At 51.4% G+C, this 15,517-nt stretch overlaps 1 protein-coding gene across 1 annotated transcript; it reads left to right on the top strand.

Moving 5' to 3' along the window:
* The first annotated feature begins 12,441 nt into the window (after positions 1-12,441).
* On the top strand, positions 12,442-13,983 carry LOC105062704 (interferon-inducible GTPase 5). The gene has a single exon (XM_074369507.1). The coding sequence runs from the start codon at positions 12,500-12,502 to the stop codon at positions 13,892-13,894; it is 1,395 nt and encodes a 464-aa protein (XP_074225608.1). The 5' UTR covers positions 12,442-12,499; the 3' UTR covers positions 13,895-13,983.
* Positions 13,984-15,517: the final 1,534 nt, after the last annotated feature.

Genomic DNA, 15,517 nt, shown 5'->3' with positions numbered 1-15,517 from the left:
GGGCCACTCAGGGCCCTGCAACCACTCCTTCTACATGCAGTGTCCCAGCGGGGAGACTGAGTGTGTCCAGATGAACCTGGTGTCGGAAGAAGGTAAGATGGGCGTGATTGAGCCTGAGTGTACTTGGGTTTGGATCCAGGCATGCCTGGGTTTGGGAGTTCATCTCTATCATTCACTCTGTGTGGCCCAAGATAAGTAACTTCACCTCTCTGAGCCTCAGTTTTCTCTCCTGATAAATGGGAGTGGTGGAAGCACACCTCACAGGGTTTTGGGAGGAGGAAGTGAGCTTATGAGAGCGGTGATGTAGCAGAGGGCATAAAGCAAGATTCTGGGGCCAGGCTGCTTGGGTGCAAATCCTAGATCTTATGAGCTGGATCACCTTAGGCTGGGGGTTTCCTTTCTCTGTGCCTCAATCTCCCCATCTGAGAAAGGGGATAATTAGAGTCTCTTATCCATAAGACTGTTGTGAAAATTAAATAAGATCATCCATTAAACTTCTAGATGAGTGCTGCCCAGAAGAAATACAATGTTCACATGTGTAATTTAAAATTTTCTAGTAGCCGTATGAAAAAGTAACAGGTAAACTTAATTTAATAGTACACTTTATTTAACCAATATATCCAACAGTTATTTCAACATGCAAATGATATAAGAAATTATAAATGAGATATCTTATTCATTTTTTCCTACTAAGTCTTTGAAATCTGGTGTGGATTTTACACTCACAGAATGTCCTAGTTTGTTTGTTTGTTTATTTATTTATTTATTTTTGGATGGAGGTACTGGGGATTAGAACCCAGGACCTCCTGCATGCTAAGCATACACTCTACCACTGAGCCATCCCTCATCTCCATGTCCCAGTTTAAACCAGCCACATGGCAAGCACTCAATAGCCACATGCAGCTAGTGGCTACTGTATTGAAAAGCATAATTCTAGAACATAGTGAGGGCTATGTATGGTGTTTCAGTGAATCTAAAATGATATCCTTGCAGGGGTAGGGTCTAGCTGAGTGGTAGAGCACGTGGGTTCAATCCCCAGTACCTCCATTAAAATGATATTGATGGGAAGACAGGAAGGCAGCTCTATTCAGAAACGTTAAAGTGTATGTGTGATGGGAGCATGGGAATATGCGTCTTGGAATTGACAACATTCAATTTTAGTGGCCATGACTGTTATGTGTGCGTAAGGCTTACATGGACAGACCTTCAGTCAATCACTGTCCAGAGATGGATGTGTCGGCGAACTTGGGTTTGTGTGTACAGTGGCATGTGTGTATTGTGTGTATGTGTGTGTGTTTCCTTAGAGGGGTGATGTGTCAGCAGGGAACCTGGGTGTGTTTGTGCAGATTGTTTGAGCCTCTGGGGGCATCTTGGGTGCTGTATGTGATTGAGATGTGCCTGTGTGCATGTGTATGCGCTTGTGTATATGTGTGTGTGGGTGGGTGTGGGACCATGACTCACAAACACGGCTCTTTGAGGAAGTGTACTCCAGTTCAGTGCAAGAGGAGATAAATACAGACCATGCCGTGACACTAACATTTCTTTCTCAATTTTGTATTCTAGAGAAATTCAAAGATAAATAAAAGAATGAACCATTTAGTAAGCCCCACGTACCCTTCATCCAGCTCCAGTAATTATCATGGCCGATCCTGTTTCATCTCCACCCTAGCCCCATCTAATTTTGAATACACACTCAGATATCCTATGACTCAACCCTAAGTATTTCCACACATCCCTAAAAGATAACTGACCTAAAAATAACCAATCGTGATGAAGTGTTTTACTGTTGGCAAAATAAGGCTATTTCACTTTCACATTCCCCATCAAATCCTCAGTAAACTAGCTACATTTGTATATTTACCTTTATACATAAACAGATCACATCCTATCGTATTTACTATGTCATATACGGCCCTGAGAGGCACAGAAAATAGTTGGGAAACCAGCTGGAGGAATGTGCGATGCAGCGTGGCCTCCAGGTGTTACAGTTTTCATTCATATTGAACACAAGTAAAAGAGCACCTGGAACGTAAGTGTAAGGTGTAAAGACTAAGAACGGAAGGCACGGCCGTGACCAGTCGCAGCTCAAGAATCAGAACATTCCTGGTGAGTTTTCCCGAAGGACATGGATTTGAGGGCCTTAAGTTCCCTCCGAGGTTGGCCCGGTCCCATGTGTCCCTTTCCATGTGACAAAGTCTTTTACGCAGGCGACCCCGCGGGGCTGGAGGGAGTTGCAGGGAAATCTGCTTGGTTTGGAGAAAACCCCGGCATCTGGGGATGGCGGCGCGGAGATGGTGCCAGTGGTGACGCACGTGTGCCAGGCGTGCCCGTGCAGGGGGGACACCTGCCCGCGCGCATCCTCACGTCCCGGTCCCCACGCGCGTCTCCGCAGGCGGCGGGAACGTGAGCTTGGGGGGATGAGGCACGAGCGACCTGTGCGACAACGAGGGGTTCCCCGAGCTCCCCGGCTGCCGGCTGGCACACCCGCCGGTCTGCAGGGCCAGTCAACGCGCGGTCATGGACTCCGAGTGCTACTCGGGCGCGGCGCCTGGCGCCCCCATCGCCCTGCCTCTGCTGGTGGTCGCGCTGGGCATCGCGGCCCTCTCTTGAGCCCTCCCACCCCAACCATCCTCCCCGTCCCCGAACCCCGCTTGTTGTTCGGCTAGATGGCGCTCTGATCTATACTGGGGCATTTCTAGGGGCCTGGAAGATTCTGGTGAGAAAGTAAAAAACCAAGAGTGAGCCTCCTCCCTTAGATGAAGGGCTTCCTTAAGGCTAGTCCTCTGTCCTCACACCCGGACCCCAGAGGCTATACCTCCCCCCTCAGACTAGGCTGTTTTTCTTCCTCATAGTAGAGATGCTGTCATGGTTTACACATTCTCCTTCAGGTTGGGGGCCCCAAAGACTAAGCATCCTTCCACAAAGTAGGGGGTCCCCAACACCAGGATACTCCCTCTGGCTAGGGCTGTGTCTCTTCTCGCCAGCACTGGGAAACAACTCCTGCCTCTGTCTTCCTCTTCAGGGTCTAGCAAAGTCCTGGGCAGCCAAGGCGGAGCTTGAAGACCAAATGCACACCCAAGCCCCCAGGCTTTTAGAGCAGCCCATTCCACTCCCACCATGGGCTCTCCTCAGTCTGGACTCAATCTCCCAGTTGTAACCAAATCTGAATGAATCACATCCCACAATGCCGAGTGCTTTGGGTTTCCTTTTTCTGACATCATACCCTGGAGCCCCTTATATGGTCTGCTCTCTCTTCTGGGGGTTCTGGGATCTGAGGGGATGTGCAGATGACAATGCCTGGGAGCCAGGATGGGCATAAGATCAAATGCTCAGTCTCGAGTGAGCATCATTTTAGAGCAAGCATTGGACCCAAAGGATTGAGCAGAGAGGTAAAGCTGGGGAACTTACAGGAGGCAGAATGCCAGGAACCATTTGCTCTCAGCTGACAGTAATAGAAAGTCCAACTAAAAGAACTGAAACAATTCACCCCGCATTCATTTAACCACTATTTATTGATCACCGTGCTATGCACCAAGCACAGTTCTAGACACTGGAGACACCTAGTAAACAAAATCCCCAGCTCCCAGGAAGGTTATGTTTTCGTGGGGGAGGAAGATGATAAACCTCTCATAGGGTATTCGAGACAGTGATGAGTACTCTGGAGCAAACAGTGCAGGGAAGAGGAGTGGGGACCACTGCTAAAGGAGTGCACTTACGTACAGGGCAGGTGAGGAGGCCTCGGTGAGGTGACAGCTGAGTACAGACCTGATGGGGCTGTAGGGAGGGCCATGCAGATGTTTGGGGAGCCAGCTGGGGGCATTCCAGGCAGAGGGAATGGCAGAGACAAAGGCCCTGAGGCAGGAGCAGTGAGGAATAACTAACGTTGTACAGAATAATAGAAAGAACGGAGGTGGGGGTATCCAGGGGTCATTAATTCAACAGTACAAAGTACTGCTTTTTACTTGTTAAGTAATATGCCTAGAAAGCAAAGATTTTGTGTTTTATTAAAATTATTTCCTCTGCTTCATGTGATCTTAATCAGATCTTTGATTCCTTAGAAAAACAGAAACTTCTTAATATTTAAAGAGCTAAGTTTTGCTCAGAACTATGTAACCTTCTATATTTGCCTTTGAAATCTTTTTGTTACTTTGGTGAAGTAGGCAAGTGTCATTGCATGATAATCTGTGATCCAATTTAGTCAAGTATCCAAAACCTTTTGATGTTTTTTTTGACAAACTTCCCCCAAATAAAATTCTAAATAAAATCTTTTTGACCTGAAAGTAACTTTGGGAGTTTCCAGAGGGCCTCTGCAACATCTTAAAAGATGCATTCCCTTTATTAAAAAATAGATATTAAACTTATTAGGCTAATTTGGAATGTTAAATGGCATGGTAAACATTGTCAAATAAGTGATGGTAAACCTTCTTAGGTTATATTGCATGGGTGAATATTATTAATGTGTGTTCTAGAAATTGTATGAATTCCTAACATTCTGATATGTCCTGGTATGGTATTTTGGGACATAATTCTGGTTACTGTCTTAAAATGTGTGTTTCAGAAATAACCAAATTTCCTTGTCAGTTGCACTATACTGAACTTTCTCTCATCAGAGCCCTAGCCATTGCCATTTTTGAGTCCTTTCTCTTTTATAAACAGTTATTGTTTTATTCAGGTGCTTTTACAAAAGCATTCCTGCAAAAGCACTTCCTATTCAAAGCGATTCAAGGAAAGGACTTTTGACAAGTACAAGTTTCTGCTAACTTTAAGATCATAAAAGTGACCTAGGTAAGAATTTCCAGAACTAAAGAAAAAACTGGATTCAAGCAGAACAAGTATTCATTACATAGGACTGAATGAACTGAGGATGATTATAATGTTTAAAATCACTTTTTGTTTGAAATAATACTGTTCTTTAATGCTTTGTTTTCTCATATTTAAGGAAATCTTTCCTCTTAAGCTATCTATGGCTTAACAATTTGACAAAGTACACCTTTGTAAACAAAAATTAAACATTTACTTTCTCTCTCTACTTGATCTCCCTCAAATTTGGAAATTTTTGAGTATTATTTTTATGGCGATATAGTTATTTACAAAAGTTCAAGAAAAACCTATTCTCCTTGTAATGGGACAATTAGAAACATTGGCTGTGTGACCAAGGCTTTAACTGGAATATCATATTCAAGTGAGATATGCTTAGACTCAGATAGGACCAGACAACTTTAAGGAACTGCTTGAACTTGGGCTTGGCTTCCTGGCCTTGAGAGGTTTTTAAGAGTTCCATCTGAGATTCCTTACAAAAGTTCCAAAAAAAAAGAGATTTAGAAAGAGCTTATATGATCAATCACTATTCTTGCTGCATTTATGTAAATTTATGTAAATAATCAGGCCAAGTTTAATGCAAATAAATTTAATTTTACTCTGTATCTTTGATAAAAATGGGAGCAACTATAGAGAGAGAAATTATGTTTGCATCTTTGTCTATAATCCAATCCTGTAATGGTCTCTGAGGTTTTGCTATATATCTCTAAATTGGACTGGATCCCGAATACTTCTAGTTTCTTCAGATATCTGGCTATGAGTCTCCAAACTAATGTTTCAGTCACTAAGAGCAAAGATTGCCCTTGGATCTCCTTGGAAGGGACTATACCAGGTACTGCTCATTACCTGGATGGCAGCCAAAATTCAGGGACTTGAACCTTAGAGACGCATCTCACAGCTGAGAAAGTCTCTGCTTTCTGCTAAGACCTGTCTGTCTTGGCTTAAAAGCCAGCCTAACCAGTTACTAGTTTTGTGACCTTGGGTGAGTATCTAGACCTCAGCTTTCCCGTTGGTGAAATGTGGTAATGATGGTTTCTACTTATAGAACTGATGTGAGGGTTGAATGAGTTGATACGAGCAGAGAAATCAGAAGAGCACACGTGGTAAAAGTTCAGTCCAAGTAACCAGGAGCCTTTACTATTATTACTGGGGAGGAGGATCCCCTTTGGATCATGCAGCCAGGATATGCATTTGACTCCCAGAACCCCTTTCTTTCTGCTCCCGACATGGCCTGTCTAGAGAATGCCTGCCCTGAGGTGTGGGTGCGGAAGAGCCTGGGGTGGCAGGGCGGGGATGAGGAAGGAAGGAGATGTTTCTGTGGGACTGAATCCCCCACAGATGGGGCCAGGATATGATCCACGTCGCTGAGCCAGCAGCCCGTGGCAGGTGTTCAGGAAATGCTTGCAGGCGGAAGCAGTCATTGAATGAATGACCGTGACCCTGGAGTCTGCAGCGGGGAGAAGGGGACTTTGGGGGTGGGGGTGGGGCCAACCTGGACAGAGACTTTAATTTTATTGTACATTTCTACTGAAATAATCATGACACTCCCGGAAAAGCCTTTGGTTCCCCCCACAGGTGAAAGGTGTAAAATCCTCACTGTGGGCTGTCATGATACCTGGGGCCAGGTCACCTCTCAGGCCTCATCTCCTCGAACTCAACCCCTCGTCACTCATTTCCCTCTGTACTAGCCACCGTGATCCTTCCTGGACACACCAGGCTCACTTCTGCCTCAGGACCTTTGCACTTCCATGCCCTCTGCCTGGAATGCTCTTCATCCTGATGCCCACGGGGCTTGTTTCCTTACTTCATTCAGATCTCTGCTCAAATGGAATGTCACCTTCTCAGACAGGCTTTCCTGGACCACTCTCAAAAATAGCACTCTCCCTCCCCCAAATCACTTGGCTATTTAGTGACCTAAAACTTGTTATTTCTCACAAGTCTGTGGGTTGGCTACTTCCATGTGGTGTCAGCTGGGGTGATTCCTATGGCTGCATTCAGCTGGAGCTCAGCCTGGCTGGAATGTCCCTGATGGCTTCAGGCTCATCTCCACGTGGCCTCTGTCTTCTCCATGGGGTCTCCCCAGCAGGGTAGCAGGACCTCTACATGGTAGCCCAGGGCTCTGAGGAGGAGAAAGCAGAAGCTGCCCTCTTAAAGTCTGGCTGTGGAAATCCCAGAATGTCATTTCTGCTACATTCTGTTGATCACAGCAAGTCACAAGGCCGGCTCAGGTTCCGGAGAGCATAGAGACCCTCTCTCTTGATGGGAAGAGCAGCCTGTGTCTATGGAAAGGGGAGAGATAGTTGGCAGCCATAGCTACAGCAAATACAGGAAGTACCATCTCCATCACTGCTGTGTTCCTGGACTAGCAGACGCCAAGTAGACACTTGGGAAGCACCTTCATTGATTCTGTGATGTGCCTCCCACCTTTGCCGCATTTTAGCAAGTCTGAAATCAGGAAGAGTCACAGTCGATGGCGCCTTACAATCGCCATCAGCCAGGCAGCCATGGTTTCGTAGCTGTCACCGCCTGGATGTGATAATCCAGCTGCTTTGAATTGCTTCACGGCTGCTCCCCAGTGGAGGACAGAGGACTTGTGGTGTGCAACAGCAGGGCTGTCCATGGCTCAGGGGCAGGAGTGACTCCATGGAGCCAGACTCTGCTTGTAGGTACAGCTGAGCCAGTTCACATCCCTTGCATTTTCTTAGTTGGCACAGACAAGATAATAAGACACAGATGGCCTTTGCCTTCATGGAACTTATATTTTTGGGAAGATGTAGATAATAAACAAAAATATGATAGTGTCAAAGAGTATTCCTAGATAGACACATGAGTGGTATATGATAAAAATCCATATATTCTAAGTCTACAAAGAGCTCTTGCAGTAAGTGTAAAATAAACATTTTAAGCGATAAAAGGAAATAGAATTTTATTGGCAGTAACCGCCTCCCCCCCCCCCCCCCCCGCTTGTTAGTGGGATAGAAAATGATGCATCTGACAACCAGTGGCATCTCAGTTTGGATGATCTGGGGAGCAAACTGGTGGAAGGAGTGGATGATGGGAAGATGTGTTCATCTCGTGTGTCTGTCTCCCCTCAGCCTCAGCTCCTGGGTTTTGTGTCTGTCTTGGGAAGACAAGTGGGAAATCAGAATTCTAGCCCTGGTTAGATGAGCCACTCCTTGTGACAGGCTTCACACCCACACCTGGCGCATCCTAAATGCTCAGTAAGGGAACACTGGGCCCTAGAGTGTGATCACATCAGCACCCCCACCAGCCCAGGAGGTCTGTAGGAGCAGAGATGAGTGTGAATCATACATCTGGACCAGCACAGGGACTGGCCTAGAGTCGGGTCTAAACAGATGTTTGTGGAATGACCAAATAACTCAGTGAATTATTGGGGGAATGAGCTCGCTCTCTCGCTCGCTCTCTCTCTCTCTCTCTCTCTCTCAACTCAGCTTCTTTGCACGGGCTGGTGCCTTAGCCTGGGAGGCAACTCCCTAGCAGGCCATGATTCACTCCTACTCATCCTTCAGATCTCAGCTCAGATGCCTCCTCCTCCAGGAAGCTCTCCTTGACCCCTGAGCTGGGTCAGGTGGCCCCTTTGTGCTCCCACAGACCTCCAGTGTTCCCCATTCCAGTCCAGCTGGCTCTGGGCCTCCACTGTCTGGGGATAAATCTCTGAGTCCTGTGGGGGCAGAGGCCGGGGCTATCTGGGACATTGCTGCGTTCCCAGCACCCAGCCCAGGACAGGGCCTGGAGAGATGCTGAATGTTTGATGAGTGAAGAGAGGAGAGGAGGCTTGGCAGACAGGCATGGGTGCAGCGTCTCTGGCTGGCGCTCTCAGGAGCTGAGAGAAAAACCCCTGGCAGCATGCCAGCCAGTATCAGATGCATCTGTCCTGATGGCCCTGCAGCTGTCTTGGCACACAGTCACCCTGAGCTGTGACCACCCCCTTTTCCTCCGACATGGAGCCCCCATGGGCAGAGCCTGTCCTGATGCACTTCTGGGGCCCTGGCTCATGTCTGGGCACATGGGATCAGGAGCTGGAGGAGAATGAATGGACCTGGTGGGTTTCTAGAGATGCCATCCGAATTTATTGTCTGCATGTAATCGTGACTCTTCTGGTCTGGAGGTCTGTGTGCGCCTGAATGCGGGTGGTTTGCGAGGCTGTTGCATCATGTTTGTCTAAGTTTGGTGTTTCCATAATGACTCTGTATTTGAGGATCTGTGTCCTTGCTTTCCCTCGTGGGCTAGAGGTGTGTGTCTGTGAATTTGGCGGGGAGGAAACCAGGTCTGTGTGTTTGCTGCCTGGAAATGTCTGAAACTATTTTGCAATCTCAGGGTCTCTGCATTTGCGTCTGTCAGCGAGGATGTGAATGAATCTGCGTGATTGCTGGTCTGCATTTCCCTCTTGACTGTGGTTTAAGGACGCTGTGCTCTGTAATCAGCAGACTACTCTTCCCCATTCTCAGTGTGGCCTCGAGCTAGTCTCTTCCCCTTCTGGGCCTCCACTTCCTCCTCCGCTGTTTTTGGAGGCTCTTTTCCAGAACTAAGCTTCGAATCCTTCAGGAAAATCCTTTGAGTAGAAGGGACCTCGGGTTACATCGCAGGAAATGGGGGTGGAGGAAGGCTTGGGCAGAGAGGAGGCCAGGAGGAGACAGTTACAAAAGGGCCAGAGGGTCCAGGGGAGGCTTAGAAGCTGCAGAGATGGGGCCGGAACTGAGGGGAGCTGGGGGAGTCCCCTGTGGCTGGGGTTCGGGTATCTTGATCTCTAGAACTTCAGCTCCTTCTCTGTGTGCATCTCAATCCTGTCCCTAGGGTCCCGGCTCTCTGACTCTGAGTCTGTTCTGTCTCTGAGCTGGTCTCTCATTCACTGTGTTCTCCTGCCTGACTCTCCCTCTGTTTTTTTTTTTTTTCCTGGGAGTCTCTTTCCCACCTCAGCTCTCTTCTCTCTCTCTCTCTCTCTTATTTTTTTTTTTTTTTTTTGGAGGGGCAGGTAATTAGGTTTATTCATTTATTTATGTTTGAGGGAGGTACTGGGGATCGAACCCAGGACCTTGGGTGTGCTAAGCATGTGCTCTCCTACTTGAGCTACACCCTCCCTGGCACCCCACCCCTCTTTTTTCTCATTCACATCTCTTCCTACTTCCGTCTCCCTCCTTGTCCCACTGATGCCATTTGTAATGGTCTTGAGGAAGCCGAGGAGGCAGAAAGCAGAATGGAGGAAGGTGTCCTGGAAGAGTCAGCACCTGAGTTGGGATTAGAAGGATGGGCTGGGGGCTTGGGAGGAGAGGATGTTCAAATTCCAGGGCAGGAGGAAGGCCAGGGTCAGGTAGCCTGGAAACCAGATACTGAATTGGGGTGTGGGCACTGCCCCACCGCCACCTTGGGCCACAAGTCCTGGCCAGGGCCAGGCAGGGTCATGCTGGCACAACCTTTGGTGAGGTGGGTAGGTGAGTAGACAGTGCAGAGAAAGGAAAGTGAATGACTTGTTTGGAAAACTGAGTTCTGGGATGGAGGAGAAATAGAGGGTGGAGTGGCCAGCAGGGCCAGGTCCTCAGATGCCAGGCTGCTGAGCTGGGACTTTGTCCTGGGGGTGATGGAGACCACTACCAGGTTTGAACAAGTCTTGGTGTCAGAAAGATCTCTCTGGGTCGCTGGTGGGGGACTGGGGGCCCAGTGAGACCAACCAAGTGAGCAGCTGGGGGTGGGATCCCTGCCCCACCATGGGACCCCGCCCCCTGACATCACTCACATTATTGCACTAGGGCTGGCTGGCCAATAAGCTGCAGCTTGCTATTATAATGGGTCCTAGCAACGGGCCCTGGCCTTGGGCTAACAGGGAGGAGACCCCACCAGCAGGGAGAGTGTGAGGGGAGAGGGAGAGCCTGCAGGGCAGGTGAGTCCCCCCGAGGGCAGAGCTCTCCAGCTGGGCCCCTTGGGTCAGCCAAGGCAGCTGTGTCCAATCCCAATCCCAGCTCCCTCAGCCCTAATTCCACCCAGTGGCCACTGGCTGTCCACCCCTTGCAGTGGGACCCAGGATCTCCCACTTCTCTACCCAGGCCATGCCCAGGGTGCAGGAGGGACTAGGTGGAGCCTGGGGGAAATACCCTTGCCTGGGATAGAGAATCAGACCTGGCGGGAACAAAGGAATAAGAACCTTCTTCTGCAAGGGGTGGGAATGGTGGAGGGGATGGGGGCAGCCAAGGAGATGAGAGGGGAGGCAAAGACACATGGCTGAAGGGAGAGCAGCTCTTCGGAGGGACCTGGGTTTGAATCCTGGCTCTGCCTCTAAGCGGGGACATCACTTTTCTAGTCTGAGTCTCAGTTCATCTCCATCTGATTGGGACAATGATCCCTGACCTGAGCGTCTCTCCCAGGGTTCCCTGAAGAGCCTTAGTCAATGAGGAAGTGTATTTTAGAGGCGATGGACAAGAAGAGAGTGTGACCAGGAAGAGGGAGGGCCAGGGAAGCTCTAAGGTGAGGAGAATGGGATCTCAGGAGAGAACATCATGACGGCTCCGGGAGGTGGGAGGGGACTTGGCCGAGCATGGCCTGCCATGCAGGGCTCAGTGTTTAATGAGATGCCCGGTGTGGGGGTCTCCCCTACGCAGGCACTTCTACCAGCTGAACCCAAGAATGTCTCCAAAGATGACCTAGGGACAGACAGATGATGGCCCTCATGATGGTCACAGCAGCCCCACAGGGTGGGCAAGGTTATCTTCCAGGGTGCAGACCCTGCAGCTGAGGCTCAGAGAGGGCAGGAACATCACATAGCTAGGATTGTTCATCATGATCATAATAATGACAATGCCGATAACACAGACTACCTGCTCTGGGTCAGGCACAATTTTAAGTGCTGTCTATGTATGAACCCATTTCATTCTCAACAGCCCCGGGAGGTGGTTTGCTATCATGATCCTTATGATCTTACAGTTGAGGCTAGTGAGGCAAAGTTAAGGAACTTGCCCCTAGTCACTCAGCCCTTCCGTGGCAGAGCTGGGGCTAGGTCCTAGGCAGCCTGGCTCCAGGGTCTGGGTCTGATTTGCCATCACTTCACGTTGCTCCCAATTGCAGCAGCAGGAACGCAGTCGCTCTCTGCCTGGGCCCAGGAACTGGGCTGAAGTCCCTTCCTTTGCAGTCCTGGCTATGTAAATTGAAGGACCAAGCTTCAGATATTTAGAAATTTCAGTCAGTGTCAGTAGAGCATTAAGCCAAGAGCTGGGCCTTCTAAGTGTGGGGCCCTGTGTGACCGCACGGGTCACAAGTTGCCCATAAAACGGTTCTCATTCCTAGATTATCCCAGAGACTCCTTAGCGCCTCAGAGGCTGGTCAGTCACTAGCAGAGAAGCAAACAGGCTCAGAGAGTGCCTCATTTTACCCCAGGTCACACAGCAAGTTAGCCGTGGAAATGGGATGTGAACCGGAGCCTGCCAGACTCCAAAGCCCCCACCCCACCCCACCCCCGTCCAAAATGCACCCCAGGTTTTTAAGGAGGAGAGGGCTGTGGGGTTCTCGAGGGACTTCCTTTCTACCCCTGGTGTATCTCTCTCTCTCTCTGCCTCATGCCAAGGCCCAGGAGGCGTGAACTGCTCCCTTCCCACCCCTCCCCCGCAGACGCTGAGGCTCCTGCGTCAGTCCGTGACTCTCCCACATCCCCCGCGCCGCTGAACCGCTGGTCACCATGGCTACTTCCAAGTTGCCAGCGGTGCCCAGGGAGGAGGAGACCACCATACTGATGGCCAAGGAAGAGCTGGAGGCCCTGCGCACCGCCTTCGAGTCGGGCGACATCCCCCAGGCTGCCTCCCGCCTCCGGGAGCTGCTGGCCTCCTCGGAGAGCATCAGGCTGGAGGTGGGCGTCACAGGCGAGTCGGGCGCCGGCAAGTCGTCCCTGATCAACGCCCTCCGCGGCCTGGGAGCCGAAGACCCCGGCGCGGCTCTCACCGGCGTCGTGGAGACCACAATGCAGCCCTCGCCCTACCCGCACCCGCAGTTTCCAGACGTGACCCTGTGGGACCTGCCAGGGGCCGGCTCTCCCGGCTGCCCCGCCGACAAGTACCTGAAGCAGGTGGACTTCGGCCGCTATGACTTCTTCCTGCTGGTGTCCCCGCGCCGCTGCGGCGCCGTGGAGATCCGCCTGGCCTCCGAGATCCTGCGCCAGGGCAAGAAGTTCTACTTCGTGCGCACCAAGGTGGATGAGGACCTGGCGGCCACGCGCACGCAGCGGCCCTCGGGCTTCAGCGAGGCGGTGGTCCTGCAGGAAATCCGCGAGCACTGCGCCGAGCGGCTGCGCGGGGCTGGCGTGAGCGATCCCCGCATCTTCCTCGTGTCCAACCTCTCGCCCATGCGCTACGACTTTCCGCTGCTCGTGTCCACCTGGGAGCACGACCTGCCCGCGCACCGGCGCCACGCCGGCCTGCTGTCGCTGCCCGACATCTCACTGGAGGCCCTGCAGAAGAAGAAGGACATGCTCCAGGAGCAGGTGCTCAAGACGGCCCTGGTGTCGGGCGTCATCCAGGCTCTGCCGGTGCCCGGGCTGGCGGCTGCCTACGACGACGCGCTGCTCATCCGCTCGCTGCGCGGCTACCACCGCAGCTTCGGCCTGGACGACGACTCGCTGGCCAAGCTGGCGGAGCAGGTGGGCAAACAGGCCGGGGACCTGCGCTCGGTCATACGCTCCCCGCTGGCCAACGAGGTCTCCCCTGAGACTGTCCTGCGGCTCTACTCGCAGTCTTCCGACGGTGCCATGCGGGTGGCCCGGGCCTTTGAGAAGGGCATCCCTGTGTTTGGTACGCTGGTGGCTGGAGGCATCAGCTTCGGCACCGTCTACACCATGCTCCAGGGCTGCCTCAACGAGATGGCCGAGGACGCCCAGCGGGTTCGCATCAAGGCCCTGGAGGAGGATGAGCCCCAGGCTGAGGTCAGCCTGGAGGCGGCTGGTGACAATAGTGTGGAAAAGCGGGGGTCTGGGGAGGGGAACAGTGAGGAAGCCCCGCTCTCGGCCCGCCGGAAGCTCGGCCTCCTTCTCAAGTACATTCTGGACAGCTGGAAGAGGCGGGACTTGTCCGAAGACAAATGAAAGTGCAGCCCCCACCCCCGCCTCACTCACACACCAAGCCTTAACAAAACCAACCCAGCAAACAAAAAAGGCTGATGAGAGATGCAGTTGCTGAGGGGCGGGGTGTGGAGGGCCAAGGGAGGCAGGTGGGCCCAAGTCCCAGAGGGGATATCCTGACCTGGGGAAGGAACTGACCTTGGGAAGGAGAGGTTCAAGGTGTGGATAGGGGGCCAGGGCTCTTTAATGGTCTCACTCTTCCTGGTCCCCAAGTGGCCAAGGGGGATTTGTGGGGCGAAAAGGCAGCCTGGCCTGGATCCAAGACAAGAGCACACTATCAACCTAGGTGGGTGGCTGAGTAGGGACTGGGGCCTGCAACCTTGTGTCCTATTTGGAGACATCACCCGTGTCCCAAAGGCAGCCTTTGGCAGGGGAGGGGCAACCAATTGGAGCCCGGGATGCGCACAATGCTGCCTAGCAACTGAGTTAAACAGGAAGATGGGACATCCTGGGCCAACCCTGCTGCCTGTGAGTGATGGTGGGACTGGGTGGCAGAGTGGGGGAAGCCAGTTGGCCACTGGGCTGGCCTCTGTGCGTAGCCTGGGGAAACAGAACGGGAGTGAAGGTGGAGAGAGGGTGGGTGGGTGCTTCTATGAGCATCCAAGGGGGGAGGATGCAGGGGCACAAGCGGCCACCTAGAACAGGTCTCGTTTCAGAAAGATGGTGAGTGTGTCTGTGGGTGGATGTGTGTGGCGATAAGCTTGCTGATGTGTCTGTGATTGGGAGGAGTCTTGGTAAGTCTCTGTGATTTTGATGCTGTGGGTCTAAGATGGTGAGTAGTTGGCTGAGACTGGGGTTCCCAGTCTGTGTGCTTGGCTGCTTGGCTGCGTGGCCGTGTGTGAATGATGAGATGGGTCTGAGAGTGAGGCCACCTGGTGGGATTTCTGAAGCTGCACGAGGCTTCGAATGACAGAGAGTGTGCAACACACTGAGTGACGGTATCGGTCTGGCCCAGGCATCCCTGGAAACCCAGCTCCTTGGTACAGCCTCTCGGTCTGTGCTTGGCTCTCCAGCCGGGATGCAAGAGTGAAACTGACACCTCATCTGCTCAAGCTGAATTTATATGCTGAGTCAAGGGTCACAATGTTTAAAAAATTAAAGAACCACCAGACTGGAGGGCTTGGACAGGAAAGATTGCCCCAAGAGCTTCTGTGGGCTTAGATGAGGATCAGGGAAGAGTGGAATTTAGGTGCAGTTCTCTTTAGGGTGAGTTTCCAGGTATTCACTAGGCAGCTCTGGTACAGTGGAGGTGGCCTTACCCCAGGTGCCCACCAGTACTCCCTGAGGATATTCCGGGATCTGGTGATGGTTCTAGCCTCATCTGGGGGCCTCAAACTACCCCTGAGTCTGGGAAACAGACTAAGAGGTTCCACTTATACTTGGAGGATTAAAGAGAGGGTGTCAACGCTTGTTCCTAAAGAGCTCCTTGCTTTGCAAAAAGATTTTTTTTCTTCCCAGAATGCCTCCCACTGTCTCCATTGGGACTATCCGGGTTTCACATGGACCTTTCTGCACCAAAGCTTTGTGGGTGATCATGGTAGGGATATCTCAGACCTCCAGATGCACAAGAAAGATGATTCCTTCCAA

The sequence above is a fragment of the Camelus bactrianus genome, chromosome 9, assembly GCF_048773025.1.
Source record: "Camelus bactrianus isolate YW-2024 breed Bactrian camel chromosome 9, ASM4877302v1, whole genome shotgun sequence".
Classification (NCBI taxonomy): Eukaryota; Metazoa; Chordata; class Mammalia; order Artiodactyla; family Camelidae; genus Camelus; species Camelus bactrianus.
The sequence above is the reverse complement of the archived record's forward strand: the minus strand, read 5'-3'. Positions and strand labels throughout refer to the sequence as shown.